General features: G+C 41.5%; 1 protein-coding gene across 5 annotated transcripts in view; it reads left to right on the top strand.

Annotated features, from left to right (window-relative positions):
- Window positions 1-26049, top strand: part of TDRD3 (tudor domain containing 3) — a 70850-nt gene extending 44801 nt beyond the window's left edge. For 4 of the 5 annotated variants that reach the window (XM_035114764.2, XM_035114759.2, XM_035114761.2 and 1 more), the window contains 2 exons: window positions 21308-21433; window positions 25831-26049. In XM_035114764.2, coding sequence (XP_034970655.1) covers window positions 21308-21427 — 120 coding nt within the window. In that variant the 3' untranslated portion in view covers window positions 21428-21433; window positions 25831-26049. Of the gene's footprint in view, window positions 1-1657; window positions 19398-21307; window positions 21434-25830 lie in introns of those variants that run through there. The other variant, XM_035114760.2, reaches the window with a different exon arrangement.
- Window positions 26050-26514: the final 465 nt, after the last annotated feature.

The raw sequence follows: 26514 nt of genomic DNA, 5'->3' as shown, positions 1-26514 counted from the left end.
CTTGCATGATCTGAGGGACATCACCTGCTCTGTGCTCTTGTCGCTTGTGGTGGCTGCAGACATACCAGTTCCAGCCAGCGTGCTTCATTATGATACTATGGTCATGCACAGTCTATAGCAGGCATCCCCAAACTTCGGCCCTCCAGATGTTTTGGACTGCAATTCCCATCTTCCCCAACCACTGGTCCTGTTAGCTAGGGATCATGGGAGTTGTAGGCCAAAACATCTGGAGGGCCGCAGTTTGGGGGTGCCTGGTCTATAGCATCAGGAGGAAAACTGGTAGGCGGGGCTTAAATAGCAGCAGCTGCTGCTGCAAGTAGCAGGTGAAAATACAAGGACAGAGAAAAGAGAGAAGAGGCTCAGTGAGTTGGAGGCAGTCTGTTGAAGGACAGGTGTGTGTGCCACACCCACCCACACCTCGTGGTAGCCTTTTCTAATTGTCTTGCCTCAAATTTTATATAATGAAGATACTCATAATACACACACTTAAAACTGACAACAAAGCAACATAAACAATGCACCCTTAGGAGTTGGTCGATTTGGAGAGTGCTTGTGAATGATGCTCTGGTTGCAGAAGGCATCCAGCCTAATCTCCAAACAGTAGCCAGTAGGAGAGCTGTCCCTTGTTTTGTTTGGATCCTGCATCTGGAGGTGTACCTAGAAATGGCATTTTTTTAAATTTTTGCTTCCTTACCATGGAATTGAGTAATTTCCATTTTGTTGAAAATAAGCAAAAATGGATAGTCTTTTACAGGTTCAATCCTGTTATGGTTCTACCTCTTAAGCTCTTCACAATATTGTTTGAGTCCTGGCGAAGAAAAATAGCATAGATTGACTAATACTAAAGTATCTGATAAGGAATACGGGGAAGGAATGTTACTGTAATAAATGCATTTCAGTTATATTAAAAGTAAAAGAAAGGGCTATATGAATTCTGTATATTTCCTAAAGCAATAAATGTGAGATTTTGAATGAGTTCTTTTCAAGCAGACATACAGGTCTTTCAATAGAAAATGTAGATGAAGAAACTTGCACTTTCCATCGCTCAAGTATTGTTTGAACGTTGAACTTGGCTATAGATATGTACCCTTATATATGCAATCCACTGTTGTGCTAAATGTAGCAGTGATCACAAAATAAAGGTATATGTTTGCAAAAAAGAGCCCAAAATTAAATGCCATCATAACAATAAACTTTTTCTTTTGCAACATTTAAAATAAATTTGAAAAGCATGCATTGTTCAGAGACTTCAGGCTAAATTAAGTCTGTTCTGTAGAAATGTAAAATAAACACAAGATAACTTAAACCTAAAGTGTTATGTTTTTCTCAGATTTCAGGAATATATTGGTTACAAATGATTATGCACTTGTCAGCATCTAATTTCATTATCAGTACTAGTGTTTCTTCTTACTCTCATACATTTGTGTACCTTCTCAGTAATCCGTAGCATTTGGCTTTATTTCTGGAAGTAGAACTTAAGCATCTGGTTATAATGTAGGTGTTCATGGTTGCTGTCTAAGAGTACTCTTAACCCTACAGTAGCCCGACAGAAATAATGAGGTACTTTCGAGTGACAGTGCTTCAATAATGGAGCACATCTTTTCAAACAAGTACCTCTTGAATCAGTCAGCAATTTTGAAACTTTTCATCTTCACAGAACACTTCACTTCAACATGTCTGCCAAGGCGCTCTTGTGCATTGCAGAGGATTCTCAAGCAAATTTTTGGTTGCACACGAACTTCACAAGAGGCACTGGTTAGGCCTGATGAGCTGAGTGTGCCTTAGAACAAATACAGTGGTACCTCGGTTCCAGAAGTCTGTACTTAACCTGAAGCGTACTTAACCTGAAGCAAACTTTCCCATTGAAAGTAATGGAAAGTGGATTAATCTGTTCCAGACAGGTCCGCGGAGTACTCAACCTGAAGCGTACTTAACCCGAGTGTAATTGGTTCTGGAAGTCCGTACTTAACCTGAAGTGAACTTTCCCATTGAAAGTAATGGAAAGGTGGATTAATCCGTTCCAGACAGGTCCGCGGAGTACTTAAACTGAAAATACTCAAACCGAGGTGTACTTAAACCGAGGTATGACTGTACACCAAACATTTGAAAGTTAGTTATGTTTCATCCAGACATTTGTTCTGTTGTCAGCCTTTTAGTCATCATAGAAATCTGAATATTAAGTAATACTACTGCATATCTGAAGTCTCTTTCCAAATTCACACACTTTAGTTTTAGCTTATTGGTAGTATGCTGGCAACCACCAGTAAAATAAGACAGTGAATTGGCATGAATGCTCTAGGTAAGGGCACATAGCCTTGTCCACATGAGCAAAGCTGTACTCTATGTATATAAGGATAAGTGCTTCTGTATCCATCCCACAAAGGTGACCAATCTGAGAGTGACTTCTCTTATCAGGGTATCTGGACCATCTGTGTTACACTAGAGAGGGAGGGGTAAGGAGAATTTTGCTACCCACAAGGTGAAGATTATGTGTTGTAAGATGATCATCTGTAAGGCTCCTATTTGTAATAGGAAGAAAGTGAAACATTGGAAAACAGTGCATATGCAATTGCTGTGTGCTGGTTAGCAGGAACACAGTGCCCAACCTTTGTGTTGTGTTTTGAATCTCTCTCTCACACACACAGGAAAATCACTCTCCATGCCATGAACTCAAATTGGGTTAGAAACCTTGTTATCAAATAAGTAGTGAGCTGTTATAGGGGCCTATACTGCTGTTTACATGCTGCTCTTGAAGTTTCTTAACAAGTGCTACATGTCAGTTTAGAGGTGGATGGGGAAAAGGCTTTTAGCATAAACTAATAAAACTTTCTTTGATTTAAATGTACTTCCTGTATTAGCAGTGAAATGTGATTCTTGCCTTCATTTACAAGTAGTTTCCATAGTAGCTCTGAAAAGTGACTTTGAAACAGTTCTAAAAACCCGTTTTCTGTTGATTTTACTGCAATGAAACTAGTGCCATGGGTGAAAACCATACAAAGTGACAGAAGGGTATATATGATTTTTGAATAATAAAAACTTACTTCTACTCACTAGGAACGGTTGACATAAAAATGTGTGTTCATTTGGGATGCTGATCTGCTGGCTGGTCAACACACCACCTATATTTGATTGAAGTCAAATATTCCACGAAGTCAAAAATATTATTGGGTAAACAGTAGCCAGTCTCTTTTTGATCATGATATCATCCAGTAGCCTTGGTAGGAGAGGGAGGCCCATTTCTCCTCAATGCTGCTGGAGACAGGATTAATTTTTCTCACATGCATGCATGCATACACTATATATTAGGAGCAGACTTCTTTACCTTACAACTCCACAAAACAGCATATTTCTTTCCAGTTAAGCCATTTGGTCTGGCTTTTTCTATCCATGTGCTGTAACTTTGTGGAATTTGTGGAAAGGCTTCAGATAATTAAAATAGGATTGTCTGTCTTTTCAGAAGTCTTAATAGCAATAATCATAAATGATAAGCAGCAGTTATTGGTGAAATCATCTGGTTTGATGAAGTCAGATGCACTCCTGTGCCATTCAGGGATGACTTTATGGATTATGTGACATCAGTTCATTAGTTTTATATGGGCCAGTTCCTGTGTTATGTCTTGTGAAGTGCTGCTTGTACATCTTAGCATTTATAACTTTGAAGTGAATAGCTGAATGGAAGCAGCACTCACACAGCATTCTGAAAGAGATTAGCATGGCTGCAGCTCATCTGTTGGTCTGTCACAGAGGTGGGGAACTAGATCTGGCCAGTGGGCTGAATCCATATAGACCCCATGGACCAAGTTTATCACAATGACATACAGTGACCTATTTTTGCTTGTGCAGATAATCATCAGATTATCATGGATGGCAGAGCTCTACACCCAGTGCTTTGTAACCCCTGATGATCAACTGATTGGCAGTGTAGCCATGCCTTTATCTGCCCCACACCTGATGTTATATGTGATGCCAGGTGCAGAGTTTATGGGCATGGTTTGGTCATGGCTTGGAGCCAGTTAAGCCTCAGGCTGGAGATTCTCCACCCCAGTCTATCATGTGCTTCTTTCATAGTGGAAGGAGTCCTTGGGACTCAGATACACCATTTTTTATGTGTATGCTTGAAAGTGTATAGTGTGGAACCAAAACAACAACAACAACAACATTTGTGAGTGAAGATATATAGCTACACTTGTCAGAAATATGTGATTTGCTGTGGCTTTTTGTTTAATTTGCACTTGATGAAAATCCCTATGTGTGCTCTTATGTGATGTGTTAAATGACCTTCTGAATGTAACTGGGGCAGAGATGCATTGAAACCACATCAGTGGTGGTAAAACAACCACCACTTACATTCAGCTAAGACATCCCATTAGTGCAAGGGTGTTAGCCTGCGCGCAGTGGGACTTCACTTCTTGTGTCTCTCCTATCTGCTGTAGAATGTTGGCAGAACCCTCAGAACAAACTGTGGAGGGGAGGGAAGACATTTTGGGACAGGAGAGGAAGTCCCATTCTGCAGGCAGAAGTTATTGCATTAGTGGGACAACATTGTCAGATACAACCCTTGTTTTTTTATTGCTGCATCTGAAATGGAGGCTTAGGGGAAGGCTGGAAGAGAACACGACAAGGACATAACATGACAATTATCAAAAATTAAGGGCAAACTATGGAACCAACAATCTGGATTTTTGCACTGAATAGTCTTTGAATTCTGCCAAGCCAGTATTTTGTAAGCAGGCAGGCTTGGGTAAATTATGGGAATATGCAGGATTTTGGACACTTAGAAAAGTAAAATTTCCATCAACTTCAGTGTCACAGAGGAATGAAATGTTCCCTCTCCCATTTGGGTGGGCGGGTGGATAGAATGAAAGATAAATTTTGGGAGAAAGTAGAATATTTACTATGCTTTTTATCATTTCCTTGTGAGTTTCTACTTCTACGATTTGAGAGAGTTTCCAGGACCTACAGTTGGCAATGAGGAACCGCTGCCAAATGCCCCAATTAGACCCACCAGGCCATGTTGACATAGCCACAGTTGCCTGCTATTCATCTGCTTACAATACATCAGGAATGGAACAGTTAAAGTCATGGTTGCAAAGGAACAATCAGAAGCCTTAGAGTGGTTCTCGGTTGTTTTGTTGCAGCCCTGGCTGCAGTTTACATTTGGCATTGAATGCAACCCTGCTTCTTTAGGGTACAACCACAGCTGCCTTATAAAAGTTGATTGATAGTTGGACAGCCCCACCCACCTGTCAAACGTGGAGGGCTGCATTTTGATCTGGCCCATCCAATGGAAGTGGTTCCCCTACCCTATGGAATTGTAAGGGTCTTTGTTGTTGGCATCTGTCTGTCTCAAGAGGCAATGAAGTGCAGCACGGAAGTGACATCCCTGGGGCACAAGCCTGGGCAGTGTGTAAGGAGGTCCTGGGCTGCCCAGACAGGATCCCGCCCCCTTCAGCCTCACTGATGTGGCCTAGAGGAAAGTGGAGCAATACTGTATGTTTGGCACCAGCTTGGTAGACTGTAAGTCTAGAAATTACGCTGCAGTTGACTGCAGCTGAGCCACATCTATTTTTAAAATCAAAACAGATGGGGCGAGAACTGGTCTGAAGGTGAGCTTAAGGTGTTCTGCAAGCAGCTCCACAGACCTAATCCCATGCTGTCTAGAGGCTTAGCACAGGAATTTTACCATTGGGGGGGTGGGACAACACTGTAAGGTTTTGTTGGTGCTCACTTGCCATCTCTAAACTTAGAGTGATAAAGAGAGAAACAGTTTTCCTTAGCTTTGCACATAAAGTGATACTGTTAGGAAAATACTTGAGAATTAAAAATTAGTAATTTAAAGGATTTCCAGTATTGGAGATGGAGCAAGCAGCAGCTGCACTGAAGGTAGTCAGGCCTATTTCAGTTTTGCCAGTTGAGAATATAGTAAAAAAATAGAGTTGAAATAAAAGGCCTTAATACCATCTTGGCTTGGGAACAGGCTCCCTTCATGCCCCAGAAACAGAAGAAATGAAACCTGTTAACTGGAGGCAACAGTGATCTAGCCACATACACCATAAGCACTTTTTCCCCCCACAGAGGGTTGAAATTACTTTGGAAAAGTCTGTTCCCTGGCCTCAACTGATCACATTATTAAGGACCATTAGTACATCCAGACACTTGAGTTAGCTTGATGATACTGAAGTACTCAGCAGTGTATCATCATTATAAAATTCCACAGTAACTAAACAGAGTTAGCCACAAGAAACTCAGGTCATTTTAAAAACTAAAAGTACAACCCTCAAGTTTCTCTCTCAGAGTATTTCTGAAAGATCAATAGCTTCTGATTCTGGACTTGCATTTTTATCTTCATGAACCTAAGGAAAGTGAATATTTACTGAGGCTGAAAAAAGCTTTTTGTTATGCATGTTAGCTTGTTTTTTCTTTTAAAATGGTATGCATATTTTGAAACAGCTATTTGTTTCGTGTGACAATAGGAATATGAAGGTTGACAAGATTTGAATTTAACACCACTAGAGTAAATGGAATAGATTGCCTTATACCGTGTTTCCCCTTTTTTAAGACGTAGTCATTATATAAGCCATAGCAGGATTTCTAAGCAATTGCGCGATACAAGCCATACCCCGAAAATAAGACATACTGATAGACCCTTCACCCACTAGCAATAACCCCCCTCCTGCCAGCCAACTCCCCCCTTAAAAATCTCTCCCCATTTTGCTGTCGCTCCACAGACACGTATTTCCTTTAAAAGCTTGTAAAAATGCACCGAACAGCCGTAGCTGCTGGCTGCCGAAGCCTTGTGATTTCCCTTCCCCGTTTCTGAGAGCATTTTTTTAAATAAAAAGATCCAAAAATAATTTTTTTAGCCAAGCTGTGTAAGCTCTACTTGGTGAAGGGGAGAAAAGTGGGGTGGGGAGGAGATGAAGGCACGAGGAAGAAAAGAGGGGCGATTGAAGAATGCAAAGGCTGTTTTCCCTTTTAGGGAGAGACCTCCGTGCGCGCGTCTGTCTCTCTCCCCCCCCCTGCGTGTCTCTCTCTCTCTCTCTCTCTCTCTCTCTCTCTCTCTCTCTCTCTCTCTCTCTCTCTCTCACACACACACACACACACACACACACAGCCCACCTCTCGCTTCCCCCCACCTTTCCCTAAATTCCCTTCCATTCAATGCACGTTGATTTCCTCTTAACGGGAATCTCCCGTGTCTGATTGTTGTCTCATTGCTTTTACCGGGCATAAAGCAGCCTTTTAAAAATCCTGCTGCAGTTTTCTTTCTACCTTATGCTGCTTGGTTGTCTGTGGAGCTGCCCCTTTAAGGATTTGTAAGTAGTCTGGATCGCAGTCCTTGCCTTGGGGACTTTTATTTATTTATTAAGGACTTTTTCCTTCGCTGTTTGCGAGCTGCTAAAAGGAGCTGCTAAACGCTGCTTTACACAAAAGTTAAACTGCCGGTCCTAACAACACGTGCTTCCTCACCTCGCTGGCTCAATTGCTTCTCAATTGCTACCATTTACCAAGTCAGCAATCTTAATTGCTGCTTAGCTGGCTTCTTTGTTCTCAGCAGGTAGCTTCTTTGCTATCAGTGATAGCACTGCAAAGTGCTATGTTGTTGGAACTTCAGACAGTCTTGCAGTCTTGGGCAGCTGGCTGGTAGAGATCCTTACTTGCTTTAGGTATAGGCTACTGCTAGGACTGTATCACACAGATAGATTCCATTATACTGGTTTAGATTTAAGAAGCTCCAGTGTAGCAGATTGCTATTAAGTGAGTCCCCACCTTGGAGGAGAGAGAGAGCAGCCCTTCGCGAACATCCCAGGGCCGGGGAGAGAGGGCTGCACCAGGGACGCACACACCTCCCTTCCCTCAGACTCGTAATAAAAATACCGGTACCAGTAAGACATCCCACCAAAAATAAGCCACCCTGTGGTTTTTTGAGAAAAAAAAGTAATAAGACGGTGTCTTAAAAAGGGGGAAACACGGTAGATTGTCTTAAATGGTGACTAGAAAACATTTTGGGGGCATAATCAGCAATTAATAGTATTTTTTTAAAAAAAACACACCTTTGCTTCCTTTAAAAATTAGAAAGCATTTCATCACATATTTTTTTCAATGTTTACCCAGATTTACCAACCACATACTCCTAATGCACAAAACACACGTGCAGTACATGTTGTGCATGAACACATATTCTATATATTTTTCTGGGCTTTCTCTACTAGGCAGCAGTTGGGGGTGAGAGATGTAGCAGTGCAGCATATAAATAAAGGAATTTGAACAAAATATCTCATTATTTTCCGTATTTGTGCTTCACTTCATCCCACAACACTCCCCAGTACAAAGACATATTATCCAATGTTATATAGGCTGGCTGTTGGGACCTGACACATTGATTCAAAAAGGGTTCATTTTTTTCAGGTGGAAGGTATTCCATTCTGAAAGCTGTTTAATTTTGGAGTCTGTTATGAGCATAGACTCCCAATCTTGTCAAATAACACTTGGTATAGGCATATGCTGTGAACACCCTGAAGTCAGAATTAGTCTAGCAAGCAAAACAAGATGGTTTATTTGATTGAATTCCTTTAAGTATAAATTATACATCCTTTCTAGCTTTCAGTTCTGTTTTCTTTTCAGAGAGATCTAAAAAAATTCAGTAACTTTATGCTTTTGAAAGCATACTTGTTTTAATCTAAGACAATGGGAGAAGAGTTTATTGAATTTTGAATTGGAGCCTTTTCTAACTTGTTGACTACATAATAACTGAACCACATTTGGATGTCAGGCTGAACTGTGTTTTAGCATGTGGTGAATAGTCCTAGATTTATCCAGCGTTTGCACTCTTCTCTCCTATCATCCCATACATTCAAGAGGAGAAATTCTGAAACTTCCGAAACAAAAACCGAAAGCAGGAGCTTTCAAACAAATCTCAGCCTTGTAGGAAGGAGAAGGGAAGGCAAGAGGAGCAGGTTGACTTAGGAGGAGGCTAAGCCCTTTCACAGTGTGTTAAACTCTGGTTTAGCATGACATTCAAATGCAGCCCAGTATCTTGGCGACTTGATATTATTCAGGTCAAAAGAACTGTTGTGGAGAAAAATATTGTTCCCTGCGTGGGGCATAGGAATGGCCAGTGAAAACCATGTTGCATGTTGCAAGTGTGTGAGAGGAGTATGAGGCAGCATTCATATTTGTGCTGAAATGTGACAATTTATTGGTATTATGGGTATGTGGGCAGCAGTACATTACTTTTGCAAAAACAATACTTAAACCCCTAAATGTTTTGTCAAAGTGAACAAATTGTTTTGGAAAAACAAATTGTTTTGGCACTTACGAACTGTGCCAGATGAACAATAGTTGGATTTCTAACCAATCACTTGCAAACAATTGTTATCCTTTCTTCATGAGAGCCTTGATATTTCATATTCTCATTCTGACTGCTAGAATGATTTAAATATGAAAACGTCATGTTTCAGAGCCAATAGAATAATTGAAATGTTAATGGACATGACCTCCAACCCCTGCCAGAAGAATTCATTAGGCTCCAAACCTATCTTTGAAAAAACGGTTCTCAAATCAGTCTTCATTAGTTTGCTCTAGTGAGCATATGGATAGTGAGCAAAGACCAGAACCACACCAAAAAGAAAAACAACTGACAAGTGGCAAAAATTTGGAAATATTCATTGCAAACATGATGCAAAGTAAACACTAAATTAAATAGATAATGAATGCAATATAATAGATGAAACAATTTCAGTGGGGCTACTACAAACATTAAATAGGGGAAAATATATAGCTAGTTGCATGAACTGCTTAAGTTAAGATTAAAATGACATGTAGGAGATAGATGTAAAGACTCTGTGGAACAATGAGTAAATAAATTATTGGAAATTGAGAAAATATTAATCAAAACATCCTTATCTAATAGACTTTCTTGGGTGAGGTCTACTGTTTTACATTAGAAGATTCCTGAGCAAATGTAGTCCCCGAGGATCAGTAAGAATTAAAAAGGAAACAGAAAAAAAGGGAAAAAACTGAAGAAAACTAGCCTCTTTGAGACCTGACCTGGAAGGAGTCCAGGTCTCCTCATAGCAAACAAACAAGTGTGCCCAATAAAAGCATAGATTGATTCTTCATTTCTCCAAAAAAACCAAACCACTGTTCCTGCCTTCATAGAAGGTGGGTTTGGAGAGGAAAATGTCACTGGAGGAAAATCCCATGTGAACTAGAATTTGTAAGATAAAGGCCAAGAGAGAGAAGAAGGCCCTTCCCCTAAAATAAAAAAAATCGTTTTAAATCTGGTTCTCATTGGTTACATCCTCAAATAATTTTATTCATTAAAAATTAATCCTCCATCAATCTGTGACTTACACCAAGATTTTGAGTCTTTTTTGTTCCTCCTCTTTTAATTACCCAAAGAAAGGCTTCAATTTTTAAACAGGAAAATGATGTTGTTTTTAAAAAGGAAAAACAATCTACTAATGTAACATACATACTTTGACATCAATGTCTTGGAAACTTGGAAAACCCAATCTTACAGCACTAAAACAACAAAGGAAGAGCAAGAAGAGCAGATTTTTTAAAATTTAAAATGCCTCATTGCAGCAGGAAACGGCATCTCTTCCTTCATTTACTTCCTCTTCTAATTTTCTCTGTAAATTTGTGTTATTTTATTTTGGTCCATTCTGCACTGATTGACACCTTCGCTGCCCTCCAGCAGAGCCTATGATCTGGTTATGTTTGCTTTTGGTAGCATTCCACCCCCCACCCCCCCACTGATGGGCATGAATGTCTTGTTGAGGGACATAGAATGGACATACATGTATCCAACCATTGCCAGCATTTCCACCAGGCACACCAAAACCACTCATGCCACCTACCAAGTGACATTGTGAGAGCAAGCCTCCTTGGTGCTTGATACTGACGCCAAGATTTCCAACCATCACAAACTTTGGCTTTTCTCTACTTTGGTTCCATTCATTTTGTTGTTGACAGCAGACTGTCTTTTCAGACTAAGAGGTCACTGGAACAACTAGTTTCCTCTGATATGGCTACAACACCACACCTTAGGGACTTGACCCACTCTCAAATTTGAGCATGGCAGTTACTACTTCAGTACTGATGGTGGGTGTGGAAAATACCACACATTTGGTTCCTCAACATCAAATGGGGTCTTGACCTGGTTCATCAGCAGTAGAAATCCAAAGCTACTGTTCTGGTGCTTCAGAACCTAAGAAAGAAGATAAAGGGATAAGTTTGCATCTCAGGAATATTTCTATCTAAGTCTATGCATGAACCCCAAATTTCATTTTCCTCTCAGCCAGTCCTAGATAGGCTAAGTCTGATCTGGCCTTGTTTGGTCCCCAGTCATATACATGTTGCATTATAAGGACTCAGTTGAAGTCTAGGTCATCAGGTTGATGTACGAAAGGGGGATCAGGGATTATATAACCCCCAGACAGAACGATACTCTCTTGTCATTCTGACTCTCTTGTATTTGAGATTGGTGTTTGCTCTCTCTTTGGCATAGTTGTATACCACATTTTGCTTGTAGCTTTCTGGGATCAAACATCCAGAGACTATTTACAGTCACTATAATACTTGAGAAAGTATCTGTGGGATCCCATAATCAAGAAGTCCCATTGGTATCAGTACTTTTGCTCCCTGCCATACCATTAACACTGCAGCTCATCAGTGGATTTTTGTAGATACATCCAAGGCATGAACCATTTTTTTGTCAGGGATGGGGACACTTAGCACCATAATATCATTACAGGAGCAGATATCCTTTGGGCCACAGGGAGTTAATATAAATCTTTCAATACGAGATCTGTTGTCTGACAAATCTATGCCTCCCAACATAGGGTGGATTGTAGGCCATGGCAGGTGCTGTTGCCCTCTGCTTGTATACTTTGCTAAACTAAGTGCGGCATAACCAGGATGCCTGATCCCACACTGAAGGCCTGCCTTTCAGTGGGAAGGGACTCATCAGTTCTAAAACTAATGACATTCTGTACCGAATTGCCATACCTAGGCCCACAGTGTTCCATTTGCCCTTGTCATGGAGGTTTCTCCAGATGTCCTGCATCTCAATCAACAGAGGCACATTTCTCCTGTTAGTAATCTTCACTTTGATCCAAGAGGTTGTTCCCATCTGTGAAGTTCAGTTATCTAACCATCCCAGGGCAGCAGATATCCCAGTCATCTGTTTTGACTTGTGACATGTCATAGTTGGAAGCTATAACCACCAGTGTTTAGGACCAGACTCTGGCACGTCTGCTTGGTGTGGCATACTGTCACCATCGTTCACATTCAATATTTAGTTGCGTTTTTCTTGCCTCCTGGAGATGACATTTCCTGTTCAAAACCTTTGTCTCCTCTTAAGAGAGATGGATCAGAACCCTCCTCTGAAAGGAGACAGACACTTCAAGGCTTCTGTTCAAAGTGTTTCACTATCCTGAGAAAGGTAGATGCCTCTAGACAGTTGTAGACCTTCTTGACATAATTCCTTCATGAGACCAAGGAAATTCAGGATTGCCAGCATCCTTCCATTCGTTTATGTTGGGAATTTGTTTGTACCCATAGACTTGAATATATGTACAGCCACATAGTGATCTGACACAAACATCACACCCTACACTTTGCTCAGGAAGACCATTGCTTCCAACTCCTCCCATTTCTACTGGCCATGGCCCCCAGAGTACTCATAGAATGTGTGACTTCTTCCCGCATGCTATTTAGATGGTTCTGCACATCTGGCTTCTAGCATACCTCAAAACCTTATTGTATTGGCTACCAGTGTAGTTGCTGGACCTGCTCCCACAGGCAGCTGCCAAAGTGCCTAGGATCAGTGACTTCAACCGTGTCACCTCTTCATCTGTTTGAAGAGGCACCTTCTTTAGCACTGGCTCCTGGATGTGTTCCAGCAGGGGGTGGACTCCCATGCCAAGTGTCTTCTTCCACCTTTGGGAGTTCAGTGCTCATTGTGCTGAATGCAGATGATCGCCTTGTACTGCTCTTTCACCCCTCAGTCCTTGATTGCTGTCGTTGCTGCAAACACTCACTTTTGTGTGGGTTGGGGGCACATTGTGGGACTTATGGTCAAGGCTATGTGTTCCTGAGTAGAATCAAGGCTTCTCATACATTCCCCTGAACTGCTGGCCATCACCAGAGTCAGCAGGTTCTCCTCTTGGAGTCATACCATCCAAGTGGCCTCTGACAGTGTTCTACACAAACAAGCAAACTGGCACTGGTTTAAGGATTCCCCTGCCCTTACACTGGAGTTGAGGAACTGGTGTGTACCTAATGTCATTCCTGTGGTGATTCATATTGATGTGAAAGAAACTGACCCAGCAGACCACCTGAACCACACTTCATTACTCTGGCAGGTGGACCCTTGTGCTTTCCACTACCTATTCCATTACTAGGAGATGCTGTAAGTAGAGGTTTTTGCCACCTTCACCAACAGGTAGTGCTGATAGTTCTGCAGCCAGAAGGACATGTACAGGAGACGTCTGGTGGTGTTCCTCTTGAATAACTAGTGATGGGTCAACAAATTATCGCTTGCCTTAAGAACCACCTTTCTACTAATCAGCTGTAACATATAGCCACATCATGATAGTGCGACAATATTTATACAATTACCAGCACAGATATTACCTGATGGCAGTTACTTAACTCAGTTTGTGATTTAGGGGTGGGTAACCTTTCTTCTGTCTTGGTGCTAGGGACCGTACTCAAGTGGTAGTCTTGACCAAGACAAAGGTAGGTGTGGCTGTTCAGCTGTTCCCAATCACAAGGGCAGCAATGGGACAGAATGAGATCTCCAGGGCCTCCTAGTTTTCCTTTGAGATCCACAGCTTCATGGTGTTCCAGGAACCTTGAGGTAGTAGATCCCAGCATATCCGGCTCCCCTCACCTTTTGTGACAGAAACGGCAAGGGATGCAGAACCCCCACTGGGAACAATCACTTGAAGGTGCTCTGGATACCTTCCCTTGTCCTTGTCCTTTGCCTTTCCCAAGTAGTTTCAAGCCCCTAGGAGAGCAGTGGTCCAAAACATCCCGTTTGGACCTATTGAGGAGGCTGGTTCTGGCCCATTGGCTGCTGGCTCCCTGGGGCTTAATTCTGACTAAACAGCAAGAATCTTAATGTGATTGTGTTGCCAGTTACATAGATTGATGAGCATATGAATCATTCATGTGATTTATTTGACAGCTGGTATTAATTCCACAGTTTTTGACATCCCCCCACCCTTTCAACTATTTAGGATTTTTATTCCATTAAACTAAAAAGAATTATGGCACAACTGCAGTTGTTTCTATACTTAACTTGGGGGTAAGCTCCTTTGAGCTCTGTGCTGCTTCTGAACATGTAGGTTAACTAGCAAAACATATTGAGCTTTAAAAAGCCTACTGAAATGCAACCTTTCGTTTTTAATTAGAAATGGAAACAATCTGACAAAGAATTGTTAGCATTTACACTGTTAGCCTGAACTTCCCCAGTTAGGAGAAACCCTTCTCAGTTCTCTGGTAGGCTGCAAAGGTTGCAGACTGAAAAAGGATGAAGCTCCACCTATTCACTCTCCAAGTTTGTTGTTAATCAGAGTTCTCTGCATTCTCCATTCAATCTGTGCTGGTAAAACAACTGAACAAGTGATCTCCTACAGAAAGACTGACTGTGCTTCCTCAAACTCAACACTTTTTGAATCTGAGCTAATCCGCCACGAACAAGCCAGTTGTGGGAGGCCATGGCCATAATTACCCAGGCAATTATGGCCCTCTTCTTAGAACAGCCTAGTCCAGTATGAGCTTCCTCTTTTCATCTGCAATGAGAGCCCCAAGAATGTAGCTGTGAACTGGCATAGAACTTTGGTGGTCAGTGTGGTAAGAAACTTTTCACTCACTAGATGGACATGGTATGTGCCACAAAATGGTCTAGCTGCCACTGTGCCAGAAACTTACCTGCTTCACTGGACAACGTAGATTTGGGAAAAGGTTTGGGGCACATCAACAGAGTTTCAAGGGCTCGTCATACAGCTCTTCAGAGTCTTAGGCAGCTTTCGCACTTCCTGCTTTCCGGCCCTTAAAAAAGCCACAGCAAATGGCATTTTATCACTTGCCTATCGTGGCTTCCCAGTACGGATTTAGATAATTATCGTGGGCTTGATATTAAAACCAAAATGGTAACCTTTGTGGTTTGTGTTACTGTGTTTTGCCAAATAGCCAACACCTTGAACTATTGTGCAGCTTAGTTTACTTTGGTGTATCAATCAACAAACATCTGCCAAGAAAGCTGTACTTACCCCACATACCTAATGCTTGTCTGCTTGGACAAGCAGTTAAGGTGACCAATAGAAATTGTGATGCCACTTTGCAAACCAGGCAGATTCCAAGACCATCACAAAAACAGTAGGCAACATCTGAGATGACAAAAATCCACACTGGTTAAATAGTTTTGTGGTGAATTAAACCAGGCATCCCCAAACTGCGGCCCTCCAGATGTTTTGGCCTACAACTCTCATGATCCGTAGCTAACAGGACCAGTGGTCAGGGAAGATGGGAATCGTAGTCCCAAACATCTGGAGGGCCGAAGCGGGGATGCCTGAATTAAACACTTGAGATTGTAGTGCTGCTCCTCATGGGCCTAGAGCACCATGCAAGATACAAGAGACCTGCCCCAGTCATTCCGATGTGAGGAAACCAAGTTTTTCTGCTCAAGCTAATGTCTCATCTGATTTACAAAGGCAGGCTGAAATCTGTGTCCTAAGCTCATTCTTAACCATTGTCTTGGCAAAGCATTCACATGGTTTAATAGCAACTGTGGGGAATACACTTTTGCTGCTGATGGTCTTTGGTGGATGCTGAGAGGGCATTTGACAAGTTCACTCAGGGCTACTTTATTTGAAGCACATCCGGTCATAAACAACTTGAATAACAGTACTATCTGAAGAAGTGTGCATGCACATGAGAGCTCATACCAATGACAAACTTAGTTGGTCTCTAAGGTGCTACTGGAAGGATTTTTTAAAATTTTGTTTCGACTACAGCAGACCAACACAGCTACCTACCTGTAACTAGTACTATGTTTGGTCAGAAATGAGGTATGACAGCAGACCAGCTCCACTGCCAACCCCCACTTGATTTAGCATGGTCCCCAAATCTCTTGTTAACCTTATCTGAGAGTGCAGCACATCAAATTCCCTTTCAAATATCTGAAGTGAGGTGCGGGGCAACACCTATGCCAGGGCTGGGGAACGTCTGGGTTGTGGGCCTAATCGGGTCTGCTAACCAGTTCCGTGAAACCGCACATACCTGCCCAACACCTCCCATCATATGTGATGTCAGATATGGGACAGATAGGGACATATCGTGTGCACCTGGGGGTTTATGGGCAGTGCAGGCTTGCTGTCACCCTTGTAGTGAGAGCAAAGGCACCAGCACCAGCTGCATTAGAGAGTCCCCCATAGGGAATTCATAGCACAGCTATGCCTTGCCAAACCAGGACTTGAGCTTCAAGCCTTGCTTGGCTTTCCCTTTGTAGCTCAGTTTGCTCTGCTGCAGAGGAATGTCAGGGTGCTCTCCCACAGGCCAAATGCAGTTCCACACCCAATCATAGCCAAAAGGTTCGAACCACTTGGGAAACCATGTAGACTAAAACATACACATGTGCTTTAAGCACAGCAAGAAAAGGATAGAGCTGCATTTTAATCTGCATTTAGAATAATGGGAAGCCTTATTCTAGCAACGATGTGCTAGCTCTTTAGGTCACTTACTAATTTCCTCCTCTTTTTGTTTTTGTTTTTAATCTTTCTGACAGGAGGTTGTACTATAATTCAAAATAAGAGGTGGGGAAGCAGATGGGAGGCCAAAAATTCAAGTTTAAATTTAAATTCATGCTCAGTGGTGATAGCTAATGCAGTTGTTATATGTAACATCTGTTGAAAGAGCTGCTGACACTTTAAAAAGGTATCAGAAGTTTAAAGGTGAGAAATCTTCTACTTAATATGTTCCCCCCCTTTATACTAGGAGAACTGAACTGGCTTTGAAATAAAAATAGGACCAGGTGTTCCTATTTTCCCCCATGCTGTTCAATCCTTGTTCCATTTATCCCTGCTAGTTCTTTCTATAAATGATGTGAACAAGACGTCTCTCTAATATTATAGGAAAACATGTGAGCTTGTACAAAAAAACACTGATAGAAATGCCTACTGCACCTTTTCCCCCTTACAATCTTAACCTTCACCTAGTGCTGCTGGAGTGAGAAATTTGCACAGATTGTGAAAAGGAAACACAAACAGTATTCTGGACCAGACTTCAGTTGACTTGTGATACCTCAATCTAATACACTGTCTATGTCAGTGGTTCCCAACAGGTGGTCCAGGGACCCCCAGGGGTCCGCGAGCTATGCCAGAGGGGTCCGCAAGATGCTATTAGAATAAAATATATATTAAATATATTTCGTATAACAGATTTTTTGTTTTGGTCGCTTCCTGCATGAGCAGAGTCTAGCGCAAAACTAGAATTAGATAGAGGCAGTAGTTCGGCTGTATGCCATTAGGTGGCGCTTTACAAACACTACTGTTTTGCAAAGAGGCAGCGCGCGCATTCTACTAACGCTCACCTCCCCAAGATGCTTTGCGCGCGTCGGCTTCATTTGTGTGCTACTGCGCAAGTACCCTGTCTTCTCCATTCCCCTCCCTCCTCCCTGGCGCGCGCTGCCTCTTTGCAAAACAGTAGTGTTTGTAAACAAAGCAAGCATTTTCTTCCATGTGTTTCATGAAAAACAAATATAGGAATCGGCTCGACATGCGGTTGGATTTCAGAGTGAAAGTTTCAAGTTTGGAACCTAATATTTCAGAAATAATGGACTCAAAGGACAGATTTAACTTATCTCATTAAGAACTGAAAATTAAAACTAACTGTATACTGATGGAGTACTCTGTTGTAACTGTAAAAAACGTATAAATATAAAATATAAAAAGACTCTTAATTTGGCTCTCACTTTTTAATTTTAGGATTAGGAATTAATGGGGGTCCTTGTCACAATAGCAGCTCGATGAGGGGTCCTCAAGAAAATTTTGTTGGGAACCCCTGGTCTATGTCACAGGTGGGGAAACAAGATCCAACCAGGAGACCACATCCTGAGCTCCACCAATTCCCACCCCCATTTTGTGTCAATCTCTTGAGGCACTGTGACCTTTGGCTGATTGGCACTTACAGCAAGCCCTGCTTTGGGCAAGGATCAGATGCTCTACAGAGTTCCCAGCAGGGCTTGACAAGAGGCTGTGCTGTCAGCACCATATCCTTGTCTACCTGCTGGGAGCAAGGCTGCAGCAGGGAGTTGACAACTCGGAAGTCTGTAGTGCAGCTAATCCCTGCAGAATTTATCTTCTTTGGGAACCCACATGCTTGCATGGCCTTGCTAAGGCAAGGCTTAGTGTGTCATGCAAGCCAATGTTCTACACTTGCAGTGAGCAGTAAGCACCCAAGTGTTCAATGGAATTTCCTCCAGAAACTACATAGGATTGCAGTCATTCTGAGCCTCAAAAATAGGTATTATGCTATGTACTCTTGTGTGTTCTTATCTCTATATGTCTATCTGTCTATCTGTCTATCTGTCTATCTGTCTATCTGTCTATCTGTCTATCTATCTATCTATCTATCTATCTATCTATCTATCTATCTATCTATCTATCTATCATCTATCTATCTATCTATCTATCTGGAGGAGGGCAAATGTTGTCCCTATTTTCAAAAAGGGGAAAAGAGAGGACCCAAACAATTACCGCCCAGTCAGCCTGACATCAATACCAGGAAAGATTCTAGAGCAGATCATTAAGCAAACAGTCTGTGAGCACCTAGAAAGGAACGCTGTGATCACTAAAAGTCAGCATGGGTTCCTGAAAAATAAGTCATGTCAGACTAATCTGATCTCATTTTTTGACAGAATTACAAGCCTGGTAGATGAAGGGAACGCTGTGGATGTAGCCTATCTTGATTTCAGCAAGGCCTTTGACAAGGTGCCCCATGATATTCTTGTAAAGAAGCTGGTAAAATGTGGGCTAGACAATGCTACCATTCAGTGGATTTGTAACTGGCTTACTGACCGAACCCAAAGGGTGCTCATCAATGGCTCCTCCTCATCCTGGAGAGTAGTGACTAGTGGGGTGCCACAGGGTTCTGTCTTGGGCCCAGTCTTGTTCAACATCTTTATCAATGACTTGGATGATGGGCTTGAGGGCATCCTGAGCAAGTTTGCAGATGACACCAAATTGGGAGGGGTGGCTAACACCCCAGAGGACAGGATCACACTTCAGAATGACCTTAACAGATTAGACAACTGGGCCAAAGCAAACAAGATGAATTTTAACAAGGAGAAATGTAAAGTACTACACTTGGGCCAAAAAAATGAAAGGCACAAATATAGGATGGGAGACACCTGGCTTGAGAGCAGTACATGTGAAAAGGATCTAGGAGTCTTGGTTGACCACAAACTTGACATGAGTCAGCAGTGTGATGCAGCAGCTAAAAAAGCCAATCCAATTCTGGGCTGCATCAATAGGAGTATAGCATCTAGATCAAGGGAAGTAATAGTACCACTGTATTCTGCTCTGGTCAGACCTCACCTGGAGTACTGTGTCCAGTTCTGGGCACCACAGTTCAAGAAGGATATTGACAAGCTGGAATGTGTCCAGAGGAAGGCAACAAAAATGGTCAAAGGCCTGGAAATGATGCCTTATGAGGAACGGCTTAGGGAGCTGGGTATGTTTAGCCTGGAGAAGAGAAGGTTAAGGGGTGATATGATAGTCATGTTCAAATATATAAAAGGATGTCATATAGAGGAGGGAGAAAGATTGTTTTCTGCTGCTCCAGAGAAGCGGACACGGAGCAACGGATTCAAACTACAAGAAAGAAAATTCCACCTAAACATTAGTAAGAACTTCCTGACAGTAAGAGCTGTTCGGCAGTGGAATTTGCTGCCAAGGAGTGTGGTGGAGTCTCCTTCTTTGGAGGTCTTTAAGCAGAGGCTTGACAGCCATCTGTCAGGAATGCTTTGATGGTGTTTCCTGCTTGGCAGGGGGTTGGACTGGATGGCCCTTGGGGTCTCTTCCAACTCTATGATTCTATGATTCTATGATTCTATCATTTATCTATATCTATCCAGTGCTTTTTTCCTTAAAAAATGTTTAGGGGTACTCTCATTTTCCTACTCATATTGAAATACTGCCCCTCAATGAGGCCAAACTTAGATTCACAAAATGTTTAGGGGTATGTGACCCCTGCGTCCCCCCAGAAAAAAGCACCTTATCTATCTATCTATATCTACATTCTACATATCTCTGTATGTATCATCTGTCTATTAATGCATCAACAGAACAGCTTGGATTTTGGGATTCTTTGGGGGCATGACTATGGGAATTGTCATGATGAACTTCCAATTCAGTAAGGAGCAACAATTTACAGCCGAAAAGCTATAGTATCAGATTTTTAAGTGCTTGCTGTTGAATGGCCTTCTGTCACGTATGATTTAGTGGAGATTCCTGCTTTGCAGGGTGTTGGACTAGATGACCCTCAGGTCCCTTCCAACTTTACAATTCTATGATTCAATGATTATGTGTATTCCACCTTTCCTCCGAAGAGCTCAAAGCAACATATATGGTTGCCCCCTGTCCCCACTCCATTTATTTTCACAACTCTGTGAGGTGGGCTAGGGTAAGAATGTGTGGCTGATCTGAGCTCACAGAAGGGAGTCTCCCCAGTTCCAATGTGTCATTAACTTGTGCACCATGCTAGCTAATCACTCTGAACCAGCCTCAAACTAGTGTGGGACATACATATAACCATAGTTTTCAGAGCCTGTTTATATGATACTGAATTCATTACAGACATTATCTCACAGATAGGATTCCTACTGAAAGAGTAGTAACATTTGTCTGCTTCACATTTTAATTTCATGTTTGATGGTGTTCCTGTGTTGGATTTTGCACATTAAATAGTTGTCACTCCAGTGCCATGTTTTTAATCATTAAAAGTTCCGCTAGTGACTTTTCTGGCCCTTTTTTGCAGGTTAGTTTGTGTAGACTTTTGGGGGGAAAGATGTTCTATCTATACGATTCCTTGCTACACATACAGCCTCTCCCTGCTGTTTCCAGTATCCAGATTTCACTTCTCAGGCTTCTGTCCTTAAGAAAACATTGGTGTGATCTGGTCCAGCCATTCTTGTAAGGGCCATTTTAACTAAATATCTTTTTGCCTAGAAAGGGAACTTCTTTCTATATAATTCTGTCAGTGTACACTTTTAAATCATGTTGTTTACCTGCAGGAAGAGGAAGAGTTGGCTTATGAACAAACTTTAGAATTCCGAAGAGGAGGTGATGGACAGCCCCGGCGGTCAACACGGCCTACTCAACAGTTTTATCAACCTCCAAGAGCTAGGAACTGATAATGGGTAAATACTGATGATGGTCATGCAGGGCGAGGGGGCGGCGGCAGGAGTAGTGCACAAAACCTTCTAATGTTTGGTTGTGCAAACATTTATCACTTCCTGGAATAAGAGAATTAACTCACTGACGTTCTGTTGGAACTTAGCTGATGCTGTGGGTGGGGCTGTCTAGAAATTTGCACTGATGGGGCTACTGTTTTGAGTCAGCTAAAAATTACTAGTCATGGAGATAATCTCTGAAAAGGAATGGGTATCCGAGGCAAATGTGGTGGACCTGGCTAAAGCTACAGTGGTGCCTCGCTTAACGAATGCCCTGCTTAACGAAATTTCCGCTTAACGAAAGGATTTTTCGAGCGGAGCTTGCCTCGCTAGATGAATTCGTTTTATGAAAAATTTGTCTAGCGAATCGCGGTTTCCCATAGGAATGCATTGAAATTCAATTAATGCGTTCCTATGGGCAAAAAAAAAATTCAAAAAAATTCAATGCATTCCTATGGGATTCGCTAGACGAATTTTTCGTTATAAGAAAAGACCCGTGGAACGAATTAAATTCGTCTAGCGAGGCACCACTGTATTTATTTATTTATTTATTTATTTATTTTCCCATACCACCCTGTACCCAAAGGTCGCAGGGTGGTTCACATAAAATATAAAATACATAAAATCAAAACAAAACCAACAACCCAATAAAAAACCCCGAAAGAGCCATCATTTTAAAAAAGGGTATAGGATGTAGATCAAGTCAGGCAAAGGCCTGGTTGAAAAGGAAGGTTTTTGCCTGATGCCTAAAGGTGTATAGTGAAGGCGCCAGGCGAAGCATGATCATGCCTGGATTCCTCTCTGTTCAGTAGATGCTAAAAACCATACCAAATCACAAAGCAGCTCAGTATCAAGGGTGAGATACTAGATTCGAGAAATACTTGCCAAAAACATTACCCACCACTGGGTCAGTGGATTAAAAAATGTGACTAAAGCCAGTATGTGGCAACCATGGAATTGATATTAATTAACAGTATAAATCTATGCTAGTGTCAATTGGTTGCAGTTTATTTATTTATTATTTATTTAAAATATTTATATATCTCTGTTTCTTGAAAATAAATCACAGCAGAAATTATACGGAAACTAAAAGGAGGGAAGCCCCAAGAATATGGGAATGGAATATTATAAGGTATTTTTTAAAAAACAAATACTGTTTCCTAAATTAAAAGTATTATATAACACAATAATAGAGGGCAAGAGGATCTCACCATTGTGAGAACAATCAATAATTATCTTAATTCCGAAACCAGGAAAAGATTTGAAAGACCCAGAATCATATAGCCCAATTTCCCTAATAAGATGCTAAAATATTGTCAACAATAATGGCAAAAGGGATGAATATTTTCATGTATAAATAAAAATCAATGTGGCTTTGTAGCAGGAAGACAGATGTCTAGTTTAGTAGGACTGTGTAGAATGGCCAGTGTTAAAAATGATTATAGAAAGTTTAGGATTTGGAGAACGACTTAAAGGATAAGACTCAGACTTGAGGAACAAAGCATATGTCGTAGTGAACGATGGTATAACAGAACAAATAACTCTAGCCTGAGGTACAAGACAAATTTTCCCCAATATTATTTGTATTGGTCATTGAAACTCTGGCCAATGTAATTAGAGAAGATGGAAATATGAAAGGAATAAGCAGTAAAGGAAAGGAGAAGATAAGCTTATTTGCAGATGACACCTTGCGAACAATCGAAAATCCATTGGAAAATATGCAGGTAATAGAAGCACATTTGAAAAAAATTGGAGAAATAACAGAGTTGCGAATTAATTGGTCCAAATCAGAGATGATGATATTTAATTATGGTGAAGATGAAAAACTTTTTTTGGAAGGAAAATAAAATAGATATAAATTAAGAAATGTAATAAAGTATTTGGGAATAAATATAACAAGAAACTTAGAAAATTTAGAACAAGAGAATTTTAACAAATTAAAGACTAAAATTAAGGAAAAGCTGAAGAAAATTAGAAAATTAAGCTTTCATGGTTTGGAAGAATAGTGATAATTAAAATTAAAATTTTGTCTAGAATAATTTTATTTATTTATTATGTTACCAATTAATATATTGGAGACGGAGATAAAGGGTTAGCAAAGTATGATTAATAAATCTGTAATGGGGATAAGAAACCCAGAATTAATAAAAGAAGATGGGGTATAAACCGCAGAAAATAGGTGGACTGGGTCTTCCCAACATAAAGTTATATTATATAGCAAATGAGTTAAGATAGATAATAGATGAGATAACAGAACAAGGAGAGTCAGAATGGTTCGAGAGTGATACACAGGAAATGAGGGAGAAGATAGTGAATACATTTTTCATCAAACCAAATAGGCAACGGTGGCAGAATATTGAAAATCCCTTATTAAGAAACATCATTGAGATATGGGCAAAATATAAAGGAAAATTAATACCAGTAAATTTCCCACTAACTCCAGTGGTGATAGAAGATTTCCCAGTACATTTTTAAAAGGCAGGCTGTTTCACAGGATTGGGCCGATGACTGAAGGCTTGATTTCTTCTTGTTGTCAAACGAGTCTCACCAACTCAGGGAACGACCAAAGACCAAAGACGCAAAATGGTCTCAGTGATGGAGCTGGAGTATCAGGCGACCCCTGAGCCTGTCTTGGTGGCAGACGGGCAGCCAGTGGAGCTGTTTGGACAATGGCGTCACATGTCCTCAACCAGAAGCTCCCACCACTGGAGAAACACGCGGCCACAGCCCTCACCCAAACAGCACAGAATGCCAAGTGGCTTTTGAGGATGGGGGAGGAAGAGAGGGGTGCATGGGCGTAGACGGGGGGCAGGAGGGGGCAGCTGCCCCCCCCCAGAAGCAAAAAAACATTGTATTTTACAGACCATAACCAGCACTTCCCCCCTCCAAAAACTGAAGTGGAAAGGGCTTTCCTTTAGCAAGAGCAGCTCTCCACTTGCTGGGGGCGGGGGGGGGGGGCGGGAACACAGCTGTAACAAAAACACATCAAATAAATAAAGCAAAGTGGCTACCGGTACTTAAGCAGTTAAGACAATGGAGCAGAATATCCCTTCAGGCAAGGTTCACCCTATTCACCCTATTGTTCTTCAATGGGATAAAATGGGTCAGGGTGAGAGGGAGCGGAATTGTGGAATATCCACAAAAAGAACATGGCTGACTTGGAACTTGGACTTAACAGGAGCAATCCATATGGTAACATTTTCTTGTGGGTCCCCTTTGTATCTATTTATCTTCCAAAGTTATAAACTGCCCTTCTCTTTTTTCATATTGGATACTTAGTGTACTGAAAATACACTGTTTGATGTGTTTTCTTTCCTGACATGTTTCCTCTTCAGAGCTGTAGCCTGTTTGGCTGCTTAGAGACAGCAGTTGCCACCTTTACATGCCCAGCCTTACTGGGATGCAAAGTATGGGAGCTGGGCAACGTTTGCTCCTGTCAATATCAGAAGTACCTGAGATGGGGCCAAGCTGGAAAAACACAAATCACAAAATTGTGGATCCACTTTTCCATTTTGGAGTTTATTGCTAACATGAATGTGGGTGGTGATTTTTGCATTATTTGTTTGTTTGTTTATTTATTTGCTTACTATCCTGCCCTATACCCCCCGGGTCTCAGGGCAGTTCACAGGATAAAATCACGATATAAAAACACAGAATACATAATCAAAACAACAAAGAACAACCCCCCTCCCCCACAAAAGCACATTTTAAAAGGGCATTGAACGTTAGTGAACCAAAGGCCTGGTTTAAAAGGAACATTTTTGCCTGGCGCCTAAAGGTGTATAATGAAGGCGCCAGGCAAACTTCCCTGGGAAGAGCATTCCACAGATGGGGAGCCACTGTTCTCTTGTTTCCACTCTCCAGACCTCGAGGAGGAGGCACACAAAGGAGGGCCTCAGAAGATGATCTCAGGGTCTGGGTAGCTTCATATGGGAAGAGGCAGTCCTTGAGGTATTGTGGTCCTGAGCCGTTTAAGGCTTTATAGGTAAAAGCCAGCACTTTGATTTGGGCCTGGAAACTAATTGGTAGTCAGTGCAATTGGACCAGGATCAGTGTAATATGCTCAGACTGTCTTGCCCTGGTGAGCAACCTGGCCATTGAACTTAATGAGGAACACTCATTAAGTTAATACCTAACCTACTATTGTGTTCTTTCTTTTATCCTAAAAAGTGCTTTAAATTCCATCAACAGTGCATCTTACCTCATAATGTCAAAACAGCTTTACCTCAAAAAATAAAACAGTTATTTGAGTTGAAGCCTGTTTTTATACAACATCTGCTAATTTTGTTGATTAACAATGGGAGATGGGATGCAAATGGCAATGAGATCTCCATGTTACCTTTTTCCTCTCCTCTGCATTTCAGGTATTTGTTGTGGCAAACGTTCTCAGTGTTCTCCTTGGTGCTCAAGATGTCTCACTTTGCCTCATGGCTGGCATTTGATCAAGAAGGCTGATACAAGCAGGGAGTATGTATAGGATGTATTCATCAGAGACATTTTTTAAAGTTCCATGAAGCTAAACTTTTTACATTTGAAATAAAACCATTGTTAATATTGCCATCAATAAAAGCCACCATGATCTACCCTGTCCTTGCTTTGTGGTTTTGTTTTGTTTTTTTACTTGGCTGGAATCAACCATTTTTAATGCACAGATTATCACTGAGTGCAATCCTAATTCCTCGTATTTTAGCATCTGAAGAGGACATTATTTTCTGTGGTGGGTACATTTATTAGGCAATCCTATGGCAAGATGAGCCGTTTAGGATGGCTGAGCTTAGGCAGACCCAGCTGGTGTTAAATTCCCAACGCTGTTCAGCTGAATGTGCCCCAGAGTCATTTACTCTCCCTAGCTCAGCTGGCTGGGCTGAAGCTGGCTGAGCCCCGGATGGTGTAAAATGACCAGAGAAGAAAGACTTAGGCTGGTTCTTACACCTGTTCAGCTTGGTCACATGACCTGGCTGTCACGAAAGTACCACAAAGAGATGGCATATGAAGTGCTTAGCAGACAGATAGCAAGTCTAGGAGGTAGCATTTGAAGTGCATCAGAA

This window comes from Zootoca vivipara, chromosome 4 (assembly GCF_963506605.1).
Source record: "Zootoca vivipara chromosome 4, rZooViv1.1, whole genome shotgun sequence".
Lineage (NCBI taxonomy): Eukaryota > Metazoa > Chordata > Lepidosauria > Squamata > Lacertidae > Zootoca > Zootoca vivipara.
This window is presented reverse-complemented; position numbering and strand designations above follow the sequence as displayed.